Here is a 19,777-nt window from a genome sequence, read left to right as displayed (position 1 = left end):
TGGTCACCTAGAGGCAGGGTCTAAGATTTAGGGTCTCTCCTTAGGGGTAGAACTTTTCTTTAAGGAGACAGTTTGGCTTTTAGGGGGCCTGATGGGATTGACGGTGTCTAAAGGGCATGTCTGGTTCTAAAGGGCACATTCAGTCCACTGGAGGTGGATCTCGTGTTTAAGGGACAGAATTCCACTGAGATGAAACTTAAGCCATTTCTGATTTTAATGGTTGTGCAGTATCTAAGGGACTCAACATTTGTCAGGAGGGAGAAAAGATCTGCTTTTCTTTAGGGAGCTCATCCTAAATCAGGGAGAAAAGCCCCCACCTCTCTGGAGCCAAGGATCAGAAAACAAAACGGCAGTGACTGACAGGACGAGGTTTATTGGGGCCCTGTGGAGACATTAGGGAGTGGGATAAGGGGCAAGGTCGAGGCTCACAGGGGGTTATCCCCTAGCCAAGCCCCCCTTCCCCTTGGGGTTGAGAGGAACACAGAGACTGACAAACCAACAGAGATGGAAAGACAGGTGCTACAGCAGAGCAGGAGGTAAAGCCCCAGAGTCCACCACTTCCCACTCAGATGAGTTCACAGGATGCGGAATGATGGGGACTGGCCGGCACTCTAGAGGGAGGGAGGAGTGTCTGCCATATTGGCCTAAGGAGGGTGGGGTACAGGCCCGTCTAGACCAACCCATTCCAGTGGACAGGGGTGTGTATCTGATTCAGTTCATTCTACTGGGCAGGAGGGATTTCAAACCAGCCTATTCTAGTGTTTGGGATGGGGAAGATCATTAGGGTGGATCCATTCTGCCCTGGGGGAGGGAGACCTAATTGGGGGGAGGGGTTTTCAGGGCAGGGGCATCTACCCTGGTCCTCTTTCAGCATGAGGAATGAAATGGGATGGGTGGGGGGAAGGCAGGTTTCGGCTCTATCCATTTTTGGAGGGCACCAGTGACTGGTGGGTAGCATTTGGGGGATCCAGGGAAATTCAGGGACATGGTCCCCCCACATTCTCCAGATCAAGGTCGTTGGGAATGATGGCTCTTGGGGAGAGGGGCAGTCTTCCTTGGGGGAAGGATGCCCATCTCTTATCACTAGGGTCCTCAAGATGAGAAGTACTTGCTGACACCCACATCTCATTGCTACGTCCCCACCACTCGGGGAGGCCTTTTGATTTGGGGTTGCTCAGGAGTCTCTTCCTAGGTCCCAGACCTCGCAGCTGAGGAGTCTCCCCGGTTTGTTTGCTGCCCCCAGCTCATGGGGCCGTGCGAGTGTCTGGTGGCCCCCTATCTCCAGCCGGGGTCCCCTGACGGCAGGGCCCAGGGATCTGGCCCCAGGCCCTGAGTGCGGCCCCCGACGCGGGGCGGCAGGGTGGCTGCGGCATCAGTCCATGCCGCGGTGCAGCTTCAGGTGCCGTGAGAGGTTGCTGAGCGTGATGAAGCCCTTGCCGCAGATGTGGCAGGGGAAGGGCCTCTCGGTGCCATGCAGCAGCCGGTGGCGCTTGAGGTAGCACTCGTGGCGGAAGAACTTGCCGCACTCGAGGCACGGGAATGGCTTCTCGCCCGTGTGCACCAGCACGTGGCGCTCCAGGTCGCGCGGCGAGCGGAACAGCTTCTCGCACTCGGAGCAGCCGAAGATCTTCTTGCCCCGGCCGGAGGCAGACGCGGCCTCGCCGGACGCTGGCTCCCCCTCTGGGGCCGCGGATGCCGCCTCTGCTCCGCCGCCCTCGCCGTGGCTCGCCCGCCGGTGCTCCTCCAGGGCCGCCAGAGCCGCGTACAGGGCCCCGCAGTGGCCGCAGCCGTAGGTGGCGGGGCCCGAGTGGGCCTCCAGGTGGCTGGCCAGTGCCGCGGCCGACGCGAAGAAGGTCCCGCAGTCGCACTGGTACAGGGTGTCTTCGGACGCCTCGGCCGCTGGGGCAGGAGCCTCCCCGCCGCCTTCCGGGAGCAGCCCCGCGAGCTCGGGCACGCCGCCCCCAGTGCGGCCCAGGAGCAGCCCGCCATCCCAGGCCGCCTGGGCATCACCCGCCTCCACCGCGCCACCGACGTCGCCGGCCGGGTCGGGCCCTGCGCTGGCGCCCGGGGCCCAGGCCTGCACTGGGGGCGCGCCCGGGCCCTGCAGGTCGTGCGTCAGCTTGTGCCGCTCCAGCAGCGCGGGGGCGTTGAAGTCGCGCTCACAACGCGGGCACTTGAAGGGCTTCACGTCGGTGTGCGCCGCCCAGTGGGCCGCCAGCTCACGGCCATGGTCAAAGCGCCGCGCGCAGGCTCCACACGCAAAGGGGGGCAGCGAGGCGGCGGCGGCCGCGGCGGCGGCCTCTGCCAGCCCCCAGCTGCCCGGGCCCGCACCTGCCCCCTCTGGGCCCTCGCCACCACCGGCCCCCGCGCCCCCGCACACTGAGCAGGGCCCCACATTGCAGCAGACAGAGCAGGGTGCGCTCAGGGCCGGCAGGCCTGGGCCGGGTTGCAGCGGGGACGGGAGCACCCCGCGGTGCTGGCGCTTGAGGTGGCGGCCCAGGCTGGAGCGTGAGGAGAAGCGGAGCTCACACACCAGGCAGCAGTAGGGCTTCTCACCAGTGTGGACGACCTGGGAGGGCAGGAGGGAGAGCACAGCATCAGGGCTGAGGGTCTAGCCTGCCATCCCTGCATTCCCAGAAGGACGCGGCCCAAGCTCCCTGCTGTGTCTACAAAGCCCCATCTGCTCCAACTCTCACTTGTCTTCTCTAATTTGGGTCATGTTGGCATTCTTTCGGTCCTTTCATTCTTCAGGACCTTTGCACATGCTGTTCCTTAAGGTGGAAGACTCTTCCTCCTGGTGTTCCGGACTAACACTTACTCATTTTCAAAAAGCCCACCTAGGAGATTGGGACTCCCTGGGAGAGTGGCCAAATACTAGGGCTCTTAGCACTAACAAACCTGGGTTCGAATCCCAGCTCTGCCTTTCACTCTCAGTGACAAGTGGACAAGTAAACATCATCTCTGGGACTCTGCTTTGCTCCTCTGTAACATGGGCACAATAGGACTACCACCTCACAGGGTTCTTGTGATGATAGGGTAAAATCATCACTAAAGAACAACCCAATTCCTAGAAATTAGAATTATGATTGACAAACTTTCTGATGTCCTCTCTGGCAGTGGATGTTGTGAAAAGGTGGAGAGGAGCTTTTATCATCCCCTAGGGTGAGAGGTGGCTTTTCAAGGTTTGCTCTCCAAACCTCTAGAGCAAACACTGTCCAAAAGAACTTTCTGCAATGATGGGAATGTTTTATATCTGCCACTGACCAATGTTGCAGCCATCAGCGACTTATGGCTCTTGGGCACTTGAAATCTGGCCCGTGTACGGTGCAAGACTGTGCCTTTACGGACATACGGACATTGGCCTTTGGGAGTCAGTCGCAGAAACAGTTTGAGCAACGAGTCCTTTCGACTGGAAGTGCCTTCCTGGAGAACTGTGAGGCTAAATCAGAGATCACAGTGCTCTTTGCTGCCCAGCCCTGTGGCTCCAAGGGTGTGTCCAGCCTGGGGAGGCCAGCCCAGGTCCAGCCTGCAGGACTCACCTGGTGGTGTAGCAGGCCGGTGGAGTCTCGGAACCCTTTAGGGCAGGCAGAGCAGCGGTAGGGCCGCTCGCCGGTGTGCGAACGCAGGTGGTTGGCCAGGTTGAAGCTGTGTTTGAAGCCCTTGCCACAGCGTGGACACGCGTGGGGTTTGAGGGCAGTGTGCCGGGCGAAGTGACGCCGAAGGTCCGAGCGGTAGCGGAAGCTCTTGCCACACTCACTGCAGTGAAACGGAACCCGGGGAGCAGCAGCGGGAGGCGCTGGGGCTGGGGCCGGGGCAGGGACCGGGGGCACTGGCAGCGGGGTATCAGCCATGATGGCGTGGTGGGAAGGCAGTGGCGAATGGAGGCTCTCTCTGGAGCAGGGAGGAGACATGGAGGGCAGGTGGAGTCAGCGTCCCAGGAGCCCTCTCCATCAGGCTCCCTGGCCTCACACCCACCCTCTGTCCCCTGGAAACCCTTCCCACTTCCCTCCAAGCCACACCCACCATCCTGTAAGCCCCTCCCACTCTCCTACAAACCCTTCTCCCGATCCTCTGGCAATCTTCCTAATCAGCGCTAGGTGGCTTCTACCCTACTGGGCCCTTTTTAAGCCTCTCCCCTTCTTTTACGATGGACTCCCCACTCCTCTCTAAACCCCGCCCACTGTTCGCCCCACCTCCTCCTCCCAAAGTCCCCACACTGTTCCCGAAGCCTCTAGTATTCCTTGATAAGACCCTTCCCCTTTCAAAGGCCCTCCCACTCTTCTTCAAGAGCGAAGATCATCTTCAGATAAAGATTCACATTCCGGGGCGCCTGGGTGGCTCAGTGGGTTAAAGCCTCTGCCTTCGGCTCGGGTCATGATCCCAGGGTCCTGGGATCGAGCCTCATGTCGGGCTCTCTGCTCTGCAGGGAGCCTGCGTCCGCTTCCTCTCTCTCTCTCTGACTGCCTCTCTGCCTACTTGTGATCTCTGTCTGTCAAATAAATAAATAAAATCTTTTAAAAAATAAATAAATAAAAAAAAAAAAAAAAAAAAGATTCACATTCCTAGGGTAGGAGAGGACAGAGATTTGGGGCCAAGTGCACTTGAGTCAGCCTTTCAGGGCGACCATAACCGGTCCTGAAACCTCCTGCATTTGTCCATGTGCAAGTGCGGGAGAACGGGAGCGGAGGTGAGGACTACGCAAAACTGGGGCAGTGCACACCGCGCGCTCACTTAGGCTGGGCACACAGCAAGGACTCTACAGGCAAGCTGCTCTGATTACTACTAACCACTATCTGAGCTTCCTACGTCCCACCGTCTTTCTTCTCAGCTAAGGTCTGGCTCCAAAACGCCACTCACTCGTTTTTCCTTGAAACCTAGCCTGGAAGGAAGCCCCGTCCTTTGCAAGACCCTCCCCTCAACCCCTTGTTCTCAGCCTTCCCCTGGGAGCCCCTCCCCCCCAAGTCACCGCACTTACATTATGAAGACTTATTATTTCCACTAAGACTCGCCAAACTGCACACCTCAATCCCATCACCTCACCATGCCTACTCCTTGACCAGCTACTCCCCTTCTACCCTAAGCTGCGCCCACCTTCGCCTAGAGCCCCATTTCCCCACTCAGCCCCAAGTAGGTCCCTTCCATCCTTCAAGCCCAGCCCATTTCCATTCTAAGCCACGCCCACGCGGAAGCTCCTCCCTGCTATTGCTCCGCCCCCGCCACCACGAAGCCCGCCTTCTTCCCACCAAGTCGCCTGCAGGGCTTCCCGCCCCCCCCCAAGTCGGCTCTGGGACTGAGGCCCCGAGTACCGGCCTTTTGTGCCCCTCCCCCCTGTCCCTAAAAGGTGCGGCCTGGGGCACCCGGGGCGGGAGCAGGTCAGGCGGGACCCACAGCCGGGCAAGTCCACCTCGCTCGTTCGCAGCCGGGGTCCTAGAGCCCTGGGGCGGCCCCAGGAGGCCAGGAAAGTCAGTCGGCTTTTCTCTTTAATTACTTACACCTCCCTCTGGGCGCCGACATTTTGGGCAGCGGGGGCAGCGTCACTTCCACCCGGGGGCCCCTCGACTTCCGCCTCGGCTCGCTTCTCCCCCACACTCCTCCTTTCTCCCGCCCCCTTGGCTTCCCCCCACCCCCACCACCCGCCCTTCCCCGTTTCCCGTCCCATCCCCTAGCACTGGAGGCCGGAGAAGCTAGGATGGCGCCATGTTGGGTGAGGGCAGGGTGGGGGCAGGGCCTAGGGTGACGCGGGCGCCATACAGACTAAGGGCAACAAGCTCCCGCTCGGCCTCTTTCCCCTTTGTGCCTTCCCTGACAGGTGTTAACGTAAATCACGGCAGACTTGATTCCCTTTTCGCAGCCTCCGAATCTTCCTGGTAGAGTTGCGTCAGGATAAAAGGAAAATCGAAGTTCGGCCACTGTGGTAGAGCTCGGAGGAAAGGGCAGGTTCCATCTTGTCCTCCCTCTGGGGGGCTTTGAAGCCTATCGGGCGCCATGTTAACTACGGGAACAAGCAGCCATTTTCCCGCTCCTCATCCTTGCGGTTCCTGTCTTTGATTGGGTCACCCTGTTGGGTGCTGTGTGGGAGAAAAGACATTTCTGCGTGGTTGGGAAAGTGTTAGTGGGGTTATTTCCAGCTCGGGGCCAGTGAGGGCGACGGGCGCGCAGGCGCGTGTTCTCTGCGAGTACGTGACCGGTCCTTAGGACCCAGCGCGTCCTCTTTGTCTCCCGCGGGCGCGGGCCCGACGGAGAGGGGTGGGGGAGGGAGGGGGCGGGGCCGTCCCCGCGCGCGCCGCCGAGGGGCAGGGCCCCCTGGCCCCCGCCCTTTCCCACGCGCCGGCCCTGTCGCCCCCGCGCGCGCACACTCGCGAGCCCAGGCGACATGCAAATGAGGTACCCGAGAGGCGGGGGTCCGGGCGGGGGAGAGGGGAGCGGAGGGAGGGGAGGCCCGGGGCCGCGCGCTCCTGGAGCGCGCCCCCACACCTGCTTCCGCGCCCGCCGCAGCGCGCGCGCCGACCTCGCGCCCCGCGGAGTCGGCCCGGGCGCGCGCGCGCAGACCCCCTTCTTGGCGGCCCTCGCGGTCCTGCGGCCCGCGCGCCGCTCATTGGCCGCCGCCCCCGCAGGGCCCGCCCCGCGCGCTCGGGCCGGCGGGCGCGCGCCTGCACTGGGGTAGCGGAGGGGCAAGGGGCGAGGGCACTGTTCCAGAGATCCGGGTTCTAGTCCAGGCCCTCCCTGCGGAGAGAACCTTGTGATCGTAGAAAAGTGGTTGGCCCCTCTCTGGCCTTCAGTCTGTGTGCCCGGTCCAAGGGGGTGCACTGGCACCTGCAGCCCCAGCTGTTAGCGGCGCGTCTGCCTTCCTCCCGCTCCCCTTCATGACACCCTAGCTGGGTCTCGTGGCCCCAGGCTCCGAGGACATGAAGGAGGTGGTGGGTCTGATGGTGGTGGTGGTGGCGATGACGGTACTTTATTGAGTGCTTACTATTACTAACCAACAACACTGCTGTATCTGTTTGACCCAGGTGGAAACTGGCCCAGAGAAGCAAAGTCACTTGTTCATTAGCGGCAGAGCTGGAGTCTGCCCCAGGTGTAAGGGACTCCATGAGGTCCCCTTGTCTCCTTGGGTCCATGTCATTTCACTCCCTGGACCGTTGGGGTCCTTGAGATCTGGTTTGGGTCTTGGTCCTACTGCTTACTGGCAGAGAGGGCTTGGACAACTGACTTGGCTTTCCTGTGCCTCCGTTTCCCCCGTTGCAAAGTGGGGGTGATGTGCCATTATTCAGAGGGTTGGTGTGAAGCTTAGCCACTCACCAGGATATCTCAAGGCACTGGTGTGCACTGAGCACTCTGTGTGTTATCCTCTTGACATGTCTGTGTGAATAGGTGCAAGCATTCGTCCTGTTTTGCAAAAGGCTTAACTGAGGCTCAGAGAGATGAGCACTTTGCCCCAGAGCACACAGACTGAGCGGCAGACCTCGGCACTGAACTCAGAACTCTGACTTGGGAGCCCACACTTAACAGTGCTGGCACATTTCTTCATCCATGACTCGGAGCCAAACATCAGCTGCGACCAGTCCCTTTCTTCTTCTAGTCCTGAACTCCCACTCCTCTCACTCTGCCAATCAGAAGCGGCACAAAACATCTCTGGGCCTCCATGGCTCACGTTTAGTGGGCTCTTTGCTTTGAGGATTGAAATACTGGCCCCTACCCTTAGTTGGACTCTATTCTATTCTCCCATGAAGATTTTTTTTTTCTTTTGGCTCAAGCTGACCCTGAACTTCTAGGACAAGAGTTAGGGAGGCTTAGGACACACCTGTGTGACCTCTGTACCAACCGGTACAGAACTGCCTTGCTGTTTTACCCACCAGTGTGGCTCTGATTGTCCAGGTGAATGTCCACCATGCCCAGGTGAAGAGACACAGACCAAGGGATGGGCGAGGTGTTGGGGGACAAGGGATGCTCCAGACCCTCCCTGCATTGACGGCTGCCCCCTCTCTCCTCTTAGCCCGGCTCCAGTGCCCAGACCCAAGCCCCCCACTGCTCAATGGACACCCCCAGCCCAGACCCGTTGCCTTCGCCTTTGCCGGGGGAGGAAGAGAAATCTCTGGCTTTACCTCCTCCTGTTCCCCGGGGACGCCGAGGCCGGCGTCCTGGGGGGGCCACCTCCTCGAACCGGACACTCAAGGCCACCCTCCCTCGCAAGCGGGGCCGCCCCACCAAGTCAGGGCAGGAGCCCCCGCTGGCACAGGGGGTGACAGCCCCTGTGGGCGGCGGCAGTGGCAGCGACCTCCTGTTGATTGATGATCAGGGTGTGCCCTATACGGTCTCTGAGGGGTCAGCGGCAGGTTTGCCTGGGGGCTCTGGCCCTAAGAAGGCCCCACACTTCTGCCCTGTGTGCCTGCGGGCCTTCCCTTACCTCTCTGACCTGGAGCGCCACAGCATCTCGCACTCAGAGCTGAAGCCGCATGAGTGCAAGGATTGCGGCAAGACCTTCAAGCGGTCCAGCCACCTGCGGCGGCACTGCAACATCCATGCCGGCCTCCGGCCCTTCCGCTGCCCACTCTGCCCTCGCCGCTTCCGTGAGGCAGGCGAGCTGGCCCACCACCACCGTGTCCACTCTGGGGAACGCCCTTACCAGTGCCCTGTCTGCCGGCTGCGCTTCACGGAGGCCAACACGCTCCGGCGCCATGCCAAACGCAAGCACCCTGAAGCCATGGGGGTGCCCCTGTGTTCCCCGGACGCAGGGCCTGAACCGCCGTGGGACGACGAGGGCATTCCAGCAACGGCGGGGGCCGAGGAGGAGGTGGAGGAGCCGGAGGGGAAAGAGCTGGCTTGACCCACAGCCTGGGCCACCGCTGCCCGGGTCAGACGTAGAGCTGGGGTTTCAGCTGGTGCTGAGCCTGGGCAGGAAAGCTGGGACACCCTCATACCTGGTGGTCTTCCCGTTGTGGGAGGGGGTCGAGGGTGAGGACCTAAACTCCTGGGTCCTACTGCCTTCTGCCACCCTCCCCGGGACTGACGGGCCCCTGGGGGCAGGGACCTCGGAAATAAATCTCTGCCTACTGGCTTCTGTGTGTAATCAGTGTCGGTACCAAGGCTGGCCCTTCCTTCAGATGCCTTCCCTTCCCTATGCCACCCTGATGGGAGTGCATGGAATTTGGGAGAACCCATGTCATGTGCATTGTTATAATGCTTGGCGCTGAGAGCGGTCTTGGAGCTCTCGTCTCCAGCTGACCTCAAAGGGCTCCCTGTAAATATCGGCTCTGAGTAAAACACTGCCCCTCTGTTCAAACGTGACTTTAGGTCCTCATCCCCCATTCCAGCCAGATTCTTGGAAAGCCTGCACCCACTACCTTGCCCTATCTCTTTGTCCTGACACTGGAAGGAAATAAGGAGTTGAGGGCTGTGAGCAGACCCTACGACTTTGGTAAGGCTAGAGGCGGGGCCAGGAGGGGGCGGGGCTAAGGAAGCAGGAGGCAGGGCTGGGACCGAGGGGAAGGCAGTATGTGAGGGTTGTAGGCGGAGCCTAGGGGAAGGTGCGGAGAACTAGATTGGGGCTCAGATTGCTTTAGGGGTTGGCAGGCAGAAGGTGGGAGCGATTTAGAAGTAATGAGTCAGATTTATTAGGAGAGGAGAGGTTTCAAGGGGAAACTTCAGGAGAGCAAGGTGTTACGAGAGGCGGGAGCTGAGAGATGGACAAGACTTACTCAGGCCTAGGGGAGCGAAAGGGCGTACCGAAGGGAGTAAGGAAGGCAAACCCCGGAGTCTGAGGGGCTTAGGGGTGAAGGGCGGGGCTGACGCGGGGGCTTGGTGCAGCCTAAAGACCTCTGAAAGGGTGGTTTAGAAGAAAGAGCTGAGGCTGAGGAGGGAGAAGGGCAGCCCTTGGGGACCCGGAGGTCTGGAAGAGCAGGAGAAGCAATGGGCGCCTGGGCGAAGAAATTGGATTTTTGAGGCAGTGGGTGGGGCTTAAGCAATTAAGCCAGAAAATGGGCGTGGCTCGGCGCATGCCGAGAGGCGTGTCTTCACCGGACGTCCGGAGCGTGTGGGCGGTGCCCTAGGAGGCGGACACTCTGGGCGCACGCGCACGTTGCTAAGCTCGGCTACCGGAAGCGGCCTAGGCTATACCCATCCGCGTCCCCGAGCCAGTGCGCAGGCGCAGTTCCCCTTCCCGGTCGCCGCCACCGCCCCCTCTTTCCGCTCCTCCACGCCGGCGCCTCGGAGACGGGCGCGACTTCCGCTTCCGGGCAGGCGGGCGGCGCGGGGCTGCCGGGGAGGGGGAGGGGGCGGCACTTCCGGTCGGGCCCTCGGGTCTCCCCGGAGCGGCGGCGCCTCCTCCGCCTCCTCGGCCTCCTCCCGGCGGAGACCCCTGCGCCGGTGAGTGACGGGGCGCGTGGCCCGGGGGCCGGGGGGCAACGGGGGCGGGGGGTCCCGCCCTGGCCCGCTCTGGTCCGCAGAACGTCCCCGTCCGTGCCTCTCCCGCTGGGCCCTCGCCAGGGGTCCCTAGTCACTGGTCGCCCGTGAGACCTCTCCAGACATCTGCCCCATTAACGCCCCCACGCAGGACAGCTGCCACAGCGCCCTCGTTTGCGGCGAGCCCCGAAACTGCTGCCAGGGCCCCCACTAATGCTTTCTCAGTACCTCGCCTGTGCATAACCCCCCGTCGTTGCCTCCTGCAGGACAGCCCCCCGAACGCCCCAGCACTGCCCTCCCACCCTCCGTTAGTAGCCCCCACCGGCTGCCTCCAGAGGGTTGCGCTAGTGCTGTGCTGCGGGACTGCCCGATCTCTGTGCACACACCACAGCCCCCGCGTCCTGCACCCCCCGCCCGCCCCCTCCTCTTGTAAAAATACTTTCTGTTCTGGTCTGCAGCCCAGAATGCCTTTTTGTCCTTGTGCAGCACCCCCGCCACCCGCTGTAGGTCTTGAGAATACCCCTTGCCATCGCCCCGCGCCCCCCGCCCCCCCCCCCGCCCCCCAGAGAACAGCTCCCTCTAGAGTTTTGCTCTCACACCCACATCCTCTCCCCCTTCAGGTAGAAATCGCTGCCGGTTGGGCCCCAGGCTCGGATGAAATGCTTGTGCCCCGCCTCCCTCCCCTCCCCCACCTGGGGCAGCCCCTGTCTTCAGCCCTTGATCCCACAGAACAGTGCCCCACACTGAGGCTGTCCCTCAGGCTGCACCTCTTTCGCTGGCCCTAAGGACTCTCCGCCTGCCACTTCTTGCCCAGCTCCATTTCATCTTCCTGGACACCTAGAGGAGACCCCCAGCCTCCCTATGGCCTGACCTGTTCTACCTAGGCATTGATTGACTGGTTAATTCATACATGAATTCAGAGTTGTAGGTACAGGGCATACACAGGTGAAGGAGAGAGATACACACAGTCATTCATTTTGTGGGTTTACAGTTTGAGGAGAGGGTTAAAAACGAGTGAATCAGAAATGCTGTTTTCTGGGTTCTCCCAGAGCCCAATGGGCTGCTTCAGAGGTGAAACCTGAATTAGCAGAGGTGACTTAGCCATGTGAAGATCTGGGTGGACTGTTTCAGGTAGCCAGAATAGCAAGTGCAAAGGCCCTGAGGTGGCTGGGATCATGGTGAGTGAAAGAGCACCAGGTGAGGCCCGTGAGGTTGGAGCAGAGAAACTGAAGAGAAGGACGAGGAGAAACAGGGTTTGATCCCACAGGGCCTTGGGGGTAAGGGCATTGTGATCAATTATCTGGCCTTTGTCATCTCTACCAAGCCCAAATTGGTCTTCATTTGTTCATTCATTCATTTGTTCCACAAGTGTTTGATGAGGACCTCTTACACTCTGGTGCAACAGAATGGCTAGGGATGCAGTAGAGAACAAAATAGACAAAAATTCCTGCCCTCGTGGAGTGCCTATGGTAGTTCATGGGACAATTAAAAAACAAAATACCTGTGTGAAGAAAATGTAGCAGACAGGATATAGTCGCAGGAGAGAGGGCAAGAAGGCCTCCTTCAAAAGATTCCCATGGTCATCCTGTTGCTTCAAAATGCCACACACCAACAAGTTACAGCTGTGTGTGAACCCCGTTCCTCCTGGACAACTGCGGCCAAGTGGCCAAGCAGCCAAGGGGCTGCTCTTTCCAGCTCCCCGCTAAGAGTGAAGTGGTTGGGGGGGTGAGTCCTGCATTCTTCCAGTGCTCACATATCTGGACAAACCACGTTCTCCTTTCCAAGCCCTATTCATTCACTTAGTTCACATATATTTTCAGAGACTGACATTGTTCTCAGTCTTGGGAGCCCACCTTCTCCAGGGGGAGGCCGACAACAAGTCAAGCAGAATATCTGGTTTATTAGGTGATGCTGACAGGGAAAGACAGAAATGCAGCAGGCTGGGAAGAGCAGGAATGTTGGTCTGAATGATAGGATACAGGGGTCATGGAGAGCCTCACCAAGGAGACAGCATTTGAACAGAGATGTGGAGGAGGTGAGGGGGAGAGAGAGAGGTGTATAAATAACAATCAGAGTATTCCAGGCAGAAGCAACAGCCTGTGCAAGGGCCCTGGGGCAGGAATGTTGGCACATTGGAGGAGCAGCCAGGTGGCTGTGCAGTCTATGCAGGTCATCATAAAGACTTTGACTTTGAGTGAGATGGGTGTCACTGCATGGTTTGAGCAGGAGAGGGACAAGTTTGGCTTTAGTCCTCCTGTTTATTAAATGAGTAATATCTTATGAACCTGTTATGAAGTCTCAGACAAGAGCCATAAGGCACCTAGTAACAGTGCCTGTTGGTGTTCAGTAAATGCTGGTGGCTAGTTCTGGGGCCAGGTGGCACAGCAGTGGGGTGGAGTCTATTTCTAGTATAAGATGGAGTGGGGGCCTTCCCCTTGTTTCGAAGAGCGAATAGTGAAGGACGGCATGCTGTCGTGGGTAACACTCTCAAACCCCATTCCTTCAGTTTCTGGCTCTGCTACAGCCTGTTACTGGGGTGACCTTAGGGGATTTGTTGACCTCTGTAGCCCTCAGTCTCTTCTTCTGTAAAACAGAGTTAATAACTGTAATCATGCTCTTGAGTTATCAGAAAGACTCACTGAGTCAACATATGTAAAGGGTTTAGAACAGCTTGGCCCATGGAAAGCACTTCATGTTCCGTGTCATTTTGTGTCACTGTTACTGTTATTAACAGGCTAGACTTTTCACAAGTTAACTCTGGTGCAACAGAATGGCCCACAGGTCCTGGTATCAGAGAGACCTGGAATCCAATACGTGCTCTCCCCTTTACTGATTGCGTGACCTTGGGGAAATCACCCCCCTGCCAGTTTCCCCACTTAGAAAGTGGCCCCAGCAGTAGTGCAGGACCACTGTGAGGCCTCGGGGTGATGCTACAGCTCAGACCAGTTGAACAGTAAACATAGCCATTCTGATTAGGACTGCGGGGGCTCCCCCCCCGACCCCCAGTCATGACGCTCTCCACACAAAACCCTCCCATGACTCGCCGCTCCTTAGACACTAATTGAGGGCTTGGAGAGGAAATGCCTCCTGTTGACCAGTGGAAATACGGTGAGCCTGAGTGGTTCTGCCCCCCAGTACTACTACCTGCTCCTCACAGCCGCCACTCTTGGGCATTTTTCCACTGGCCCTTGGGTCGGATGCTCCTTAGAACATCCCTGCCCTTCGAATTCCCTCTTCTGGGGACCACCCCACCATGTCACCTCCATCTCTGCTAACTGCCCCCCTCCCTTCCTCAGGGAGTTCTAGGCAGCTCAGTCTCCTCCCTTCGCTTATTCAACAGGCGTTTACGAATAGAGGCTAGCAGTTTACCTCTGGGCCCTGCTTTAGCTGCATCTTCACGAAGTTTTGGTAGGTTGTGTTTTCATTTTTACTCCCCTGGGGTTCCCTGAGATTTCTCTGTGGAACCACTGGTGACTTCAGAGGGTGTGTTTAGTTCCCACATATCGGCAAATACTTACCAAGCAACCGCGCCATGCTGGGTGATGTGCTTGGTGCTGGGGGGCCACAGCGGTGAACAAGACAGGCCAAATCCGCATCCTCTTTGGTAAACACGAGGTGAAGGAAATATACTCAGCAGGTCACGGCAAGGACAGTGCTGGAAAGTGCTGCAAGACGCAGTGTTAGGGAGGACAGGGTGGGCGTGACATCTGAGCAGAGGCCCAAAGCAGACAGGCACAGGTCGGAACCTTGAGATCTGGGGAACAGTCTCATCACATCGCTGCTCCATCTGTTCGAGACGGTGACCCCCTTTCCCTCCCTCCCAGCCCCTGGCATAACCTCTCATAACCTAGAGAACACCCCCAAATACGGCTCCTGCCCCCACAGCTGCACCCCACCTTTGTCCACCTTAGCAACCTGGAAAAACAACCCTGTGAGGGGAGGGGGTGTGTCGAGCCACAGGCTTGCTCTGTGACCTTGGGCAAGTCTCTTGACTTGTCTGTGCTTTTGTGTAATATCCCCATTATCGAATGGGGATAACAGTAGTTCCTATGTCATAGTCTCACAGGTTTGTGGAGATTGAGTTAGCATGTGTAGTGGGCTTGGAACACATTGGACCTATAGGAAATGCCCAGGCAACATTGCCTCTTAATAATATGTACTCTGGGGGGAGGTGAGCTGAGGCGGTGGCTTCTTTCCTAAGACACTTGGCTCCCCACCCCTTCCATTCTACCGCGTCCTGCTCTGTGCCCACCGGGACTGCCTAGCCTGGTCTCCTGGATTTAGGTGTCACCCACAGGCCTCCACGACTACTCCAGCCTTGCCTTTGTTCCTTCTGGAGATCAGATGAACTAGAGGGGGTGTGAAGGGCATGGGCAGTTGAGTCTCGTCCAAGGACACCCAGAGCTAGATGCTAAAAATATCGACTTCTTGGCGAGGGGAGTGGAGGAGACACTCACCTTTCACCTGTTGGGGAAGAGAGCCAACCGGATGGATGGGGGCTGATGGGCCCTGGCCGTGGTAGTCGCCACAGACCCTTTCTGTGGGCTGGGCACAGAGCCAGGCCCCTGGGGGCCAGGGATTATGGCCACGAAGCATACCACATTGGGGGCCCTTCTCTCCACTGGGTCTGCATGGACTTGGTGGAGGCGTTCCCCAGCCCCTGCGTGGCTCAGGTTTAAAATTAATCGTAGGAGCTGAGGTTCAGGTGTGAGTAGGGGATGCAGACATGGACAGCTGCCATCTGGAATGAAAAGTCCGGTAGAGGAGGTGCCCAGAGAGTGACTGCCATGGCAGGAGAGGCAGGTACCCTCCCTGCCCCCGCGGGGGGTGAGGACAGGAACTGTGCTCCTCGGGCGCCTGCTGTCGGGCTCTTCCCAGGTGTGTGATGGCCTGAAGGTACAGATAGTACTGGGGACTGAAAGCTAAGTGTTTCCTTACATCCTAGGTGAGCTCCCTTGAGTCCCTGGCAGCCTCAGGGATTGCTGCCCCTTTTGGAAATGGAGAAAATGTGGATGGGGAAGGAGTGGGCCTTGAATGCGGGTCTGCCCAGGTGCAGGGTGCATGTATTTTCCGCTGTGTCAGGCTGCCTTCCCTCTCACCGCCTGTCCTCCTGCTGTAACTTGTTTCCTCCAGGTAAACATATTCTACGTCCCACTTTGTAGTAAAAGAACAGGCCCCCCGATACTGATTTCATTCCTGTTGTCTTGGTTTGTTGGGACTTCCTGTCACCACTAGCGGCAGTGAGAGTGGTCTCTGTAGAATGCCCTCCACTTTCCCAGGGCCCGTGTGGTGCCTGGAGCTTCCGCCCGAAGGCCATGCCTGGGTGTGCTGGTTGGATGCCCCCATTAGCCTTGTGCTTTGTCACCTCTCATTTGTAGATGAGGAAAGCCAGGCACAGAGGGGTTCAGACACTTGCCTGTGGTCACCCAGCTGCGGTGTCGTGGGGCTCAGAGTTGGCCTCGAATTCTGGCTCCAGAGGCCACCTTCTTTTATTATCATTTTATAGAATTAAAACTTGAGGGGATTGAAGGCAGGGCTCATGTGTGTGTTTTGGAGAAGAGGATAGGGCACAGTGCTGAGGCCAGAGAGTTTGCCCGCGGTCTGTGACCAAAGGCCAGGGATGCCAGGAGAACGAGATTGGGGGTGGGGAGCTGAGGGTCTGCAGGGAGCCCTGGGGATGGGGCTAGGGAGAGGTAGAAAGAATGTGTGAAGACCTCAGAAACAAGGGGAAAATGGAAGGGATGGGGGAGGAGGAGCAAAGAGGAAACGCAGCTGCAGAGGAGCCCACCCTTAGGGGTGTAGGGACAGGGCAGGAGAAAGACAAAGCTGGAAGATGGAGTGTGCCCCGGCGCTTGGCCACGTTCCTCCAGCGCCCACAGCTGGTGCGCTCGGACCTGTTTGCTCAACCCCATCCTCTTCTCTGCAGGGTCTCCCGTCGCCCACCCCGCCCAAGATGGAGGCAAACGCAGCAGGCAGTGCCGCTGGGGGTGGTGGGGGCAGCGGCATAGGGGGCGAGGACGGGGTTCACTTCCAGAGCTACCCCTTCGACTTTCTGGAGTTCCTCAACCACCAGCGCTTTGAGCCCATGGAGCTCTACGGGGAGCACGCCAAGGCGGTGGCTGCGCTGCCCTGCGCCCCCGGGCCGCCGCCCCAGCCCCCGCCCCAGCCCCCTCCGCCCCAGTACGACTACCCGCCCCAGTCCACCTTCAAACCCAAGGCGGAGGCGCCGTCTTCGTCGTCATCCTCGTCGTCGTCGTCGTCGTCCTCTTCCTCCTCTTCCTCCCAGGCCAAGAAGCCCGACCCGCCCCTGCCACCCACCTTCGGGCCTCCCCCGCCCCCCCTATTTGATGCTGCCTTCCCCGCCCCCCAGTGGGGCATCGTCGACCTCTCTGGACACCAGCACCTTTTTGGGAACCTCAAACGAGGAGGGCCCGCCTCCGGGCCGGGGGTGACACCGGGGCTGGCGTCCCCCACCGGCACACCAGGGCCTCTTCCAGCCCCCTCCCAGACCCCACCGGGACCTGCCACGGGGGCAGCCTGCGACCCGAGCAAGGACGACAAGGGCTACTTCCGCAGGCTCAAGTATCTGATGGAGCGACGCTTCCCGTGTGGTGTGTGCCAGAAGTCCTTCAAGCAGTCCTCGCACCTGGTCCAGCACATGCTGGTGCACTCAGGGGAGCGGCCGTACGAGTGCGGCGTGTGCGGCCGCACATACAACCACGTCTCCAGCCTCATCCGCCACCGCCGCTGCCACAAGGACGTGCCGCCCGCCGCCGGGGGCCCGCCGCAGCCGGGGGCACCACTCCCGCCGCTGGGCCTGCCCGCGCCAGTAGCCGGCGCGCCCCCCACCGCCGCCCCCACCCCGGTGTCCTCCGGCCCGCCTGCGCCGCCCCCAGCCGCTGCCGCCTCCGCCGCTGGAGCTGCAACTGGGGCCGCCACTGCTGCGGAAGGGACCGGTGCCCCTGCCGGGGTGGGCGTGCCCCCTCCCGCGGCGGGGGGCGGCGAGGGCCCGTTTGCCTGCCCGCTCTGCTGGAAGGTCTTCAAGAAGCCCAGCCACTTGCACCAGCACCAGATCATCCACACCGGCGAGAAGCCCTTCTCCTGCTCCGTGTGCAGTAAGAGCTTCAACCGCAGGGAGAGCCTCAAGCGGCACGTGAAGACGCACTCGGCGGACCTCCTGCGCCTGCCGTGCGGCGTCTGCGGGAAGGCCTTCCGCGACGCCGCCTACCTGCTCAAGCACCAGGCGGCGCACGCGGGTGCCGGCGCGGCGGGGCCTCGGCCCATGTACCCATGTGACCTGTGCGGCAAATCCTACTCTGCGCCCCAGAGCCTGCTCCGGCACAAGGCGGCGCACGCCCCGCCCGCCGCCCCTGACGCACCCAAGGACGCCGCGGCCTCGGTCCCGCAGCCCCCGCCGGCCTTCCCTGCGGGCCCCTACCTCCTGCCCCCCGACCCTCAGGCCACGGACAGCGAGAAGGCCGCGGCGGCCGCGGCGGCAGTGGTCTACGGCGCCGTGCCGGTCCCGCTGCTGGGGGCGCACCCGCTGCTGCTCGGCGGGGCCGGGACCAGCGGGGCCGGGGGCTCCGGCGCCAGCGTGCCTGGAAAGACCTTCTGCTGCGGCATCTGCGGACGGGGCTTTGGGCGGCGCGAGACTCTGAAGCGCCACGAGCGCATCCACACAGGCGAGAAGCCCCACCAGTGCCCCGTGTGCGGGAAGCGCTTCCGGGAGTCCTTCCACCTGAGCAAGCACCACGTGGTGCACACCCGTGAGCGGCCCTACAAGTGTGAGCTCTGCGGCAAAGTCTTTGGCTACCCACAGAGCCTCACCCGCCACCGCCAGGTGCACCGGCTCCAGCTGCCCTGCGCCCTAGCCGGGGCTGCTGGCCTCCCAGCCACCCAGGGCACGCCAGGTGCCTGTGGGCCAGGTGCCTCGGCCACCTCTGCTGGGGCCGCCGATGCACTGAGCTACGCCTGCTCGGACTGCGGCGAGCACTTCCCCGACCTCTTCCACGTGATGAGCCACAAGGAGGCTCACATGGCAGAGAAGCCTTATGGCTGTGACGCATGCGGCAAGACCTTCGGCTTCATTGAGAATCTCATGTGGCACAAGCTGGTCCACCAGGCAGCCCCCGAGCGCCTGCTCCCGCCAGCACCCGGCGGCCCCCAGCCCCAGGATGGCTCCGGCAGCGCCGATGCGGCCAGTGTGCTGGACAATGGCCTGGCGGGAGAGGTCGGGGCGGCTGTGGCTGCACTGGCCGGGGTGTCCGGGGCTGATGACGCCAGCGGGACAGCGGTGGCTGGGGGCAGTGGGGGGGCCAGTTCAGGCCCTGAGCGCTTCAGCTGTGCCACGTGTGGCCAGAGCTTCAAGCATTTCCTGGGCCTGGTGACTCACAAGTACGTGCACCTGGTGCGGCGGACCCTAGGCTGTGGCCTCTGCGGCCAGAGCTTTGCGGGGGCCTACGACCTGCTCCTGCATCGCCGCAGCCACCGGCAGAAGAGGGGCTTCCGCTGCCCGGTGTGTGGCAAGCGCTTCTGGGAGGCGGCCCTGCTGATGCGCCACCAGCGCTGCCACACGGAGCAGCGGCCCTACCGGTGCGGGGTGTGTGGCCGAGGCTTCCTGCGCTCTTGGTACCTGCGGCAGCATCGTGTGGTGCACACTGGCGAGCGCGCCTTCAAGTGCGGCGTCTGCGCCAAGCGCTTCGCGCAGTCCTCCAGCCTGGCGGAGCATCGGCGGCTGCACGCCGTGGCCCGGCCCCAGCGCTGCGGCGCCTGCGGCAAGACCTTCCGCTACCGCTCCAACCTGCTGGAGCACCAGCGGCTGCACCTGGGGGAGCGCGCCTACCGCTGCGAGCACTGCGGGAAGGGCTTCTTCTACCTGAGCTCGGTGCTGCGCCACCAGCGCGCCCACGAGCCGCCGCGGCCCGAGCTCCGCTGCCCGGCCTGCCTCAAGGCTTTCAAAGACCCTGGCTACTTCCGTAAGCACCTGGCGGCCCACCAGGGCGGCCGGCCCTTCCGCTGCTCCTCCTGTGGCGAGGGCTTCGCCAACACCTACGGCCTCAAGAAACACCGGCTGGCCCACAAAGCTGAGGGCCTGGGGGGTCCTGGGGCAGGGGCGGGCACCTTGGCGGGAAAGGACGCCTGACCAGGAGGGAGGGGTTCCCTTCGCGGCTTCAATCAGATGTCCCCTCCCACACTCACCCCTCCCCAGCTGCTGATCAGATTCTTACCCCTCCTCGCTGTTGCCCCGGCCATCCTTCAGGACTTCAGACAGACTAGCCTCCCTTACGGCCCATGCCCTACAGACTCAAGACTGGATCGCTCCCATCCTGGACCTGTCTGGCCCTCCTCTCACCCTGCCAGCCACTGAACTTGATCCTCC

The 19,777-nt window shown here is 60.8% G+C and overlaps 3 protein-coding genes across 7 annotated transcripts; 2 read left to right on the top strand and 1 right to left on the bottom strand.

The window, feature by feature from the left end:
- Positions 1-353: 353 nt before the first annotated feature.
- FIZ1 (FLT3 interacting zinc finger 1) lies at positions 354-5,674 on the bottom strand. Of its 2 annotated transcripts, none has more exons than XM_059153274.1 (3): positions 5,493-5,674; positions 3,540-3,891; positions 354-2,569 (listed from the first exon to the last, which is right to left on the bottom strand). In XM_059153274.1, the coding sequence occupies exons 1-3, from the start codon at positions 5,657-5,659 to the stop codon at positions 1,373-1,375; spliced, it is 1,716 nt and encodes a 571-aa protein (XP_059009257.1). In that variant the 5' UTR covers positions 5,660-5,674; the 3' UTR covers positions 354-1,372. The 2 variants fall into 2 exon arrangements, with proteins under 2 accessions (XP_059009257.1, XP_059009258.1); XM_059153275.1 differs by lacking the exon at positions 5,493-5,674 and adding an exon at positions 4,976-5,224.
- A 569-nt stretch (positions 5,675-6,243) lies between these two features.
- On the top strand, positions 6,244-9,055 carry ZNF524 (zinc finger protein 524). Of its 3 annotated transcripts, XM_059153279.1 has the most exons (3): positions 6,264-6,384; positions 7,011-7,896; positions 7,994-9,055. In XM_059153279.1, exon 3 carries the CDS (start codon positions 8,033-8,035, stop codon positions 8,822-8,824), a length of 792 nt encoding a protein of 263 aa, XP_059009262.1. In that variant the 5' UTR covers positions 6,264-6,384; positions 7,011-7,896; positions 7,994-8,032; the 3' UTR covers positions 8,825-9,055. The 3 variants fall into 3 exon arrangements, with proteins under 3 accessions (XP_059009260.1, XP_059009262.1, XP_059009261.1); XM_059153277.1 differs by lacking the exon at positions 7,011-7,896 and having other exon boundaries at positions 6,244-6,384; XM_059153278.1 differs by having other exon boundaries at positions 7,372-9,055.
- Positions 9,056-9,845: 790 nt separating this feature from the next.
- ZNF865 (zinc finger protein 865) lies at positions 9,846-19,591 on the top strand. Of its 2 annotated transcripts, XM_059153270.1 has the most exons (3): positions 9,846-10,362; positions 13,739-13,806; positions 16,325-19,591. In XM_059153270.1, the coding sequence occupies exon 3, from the start codon at positions 16,352-16,354 to the stop codon at positions 19,538-19,540; it is 3,189 nt and encodes a 1,062-aa protein (XP_059009253.1). In that variant the 5' UTR covers positions 9,846-10,362; positions 13,739-13,806; positions 16,325-16,351; the 3' UTR covers positions 19,541-19,591. The 2 variants fall into 2 exon arrangements, with proteins under 2 accessions (XP_059009253.1, XP_059009252.1); XM_059153269.1 differs by lacking the exon at positions 13,739-13,806.
- Positions 19,592-19,777: the final 186 nt, after the last annotated feature.

The sequence above is a fragment of the Mustela lutreola genome, chromosome 16, assembly GCF_030435805.1.
Source record: "Mustela lutreola isolate mMusLut2 chromosome 16, mMusLut2.pri, whole genome shotgun sequence".
Lineage (NCBI taxonomy): Eukaryota > Metazoa > Chordata > Mammalia > Carnivora > Mustelidae > Mustela > Mustela lutreola.
This window is presented reverse-complemented; position numbering and strand designations above follow the sequence as displayed.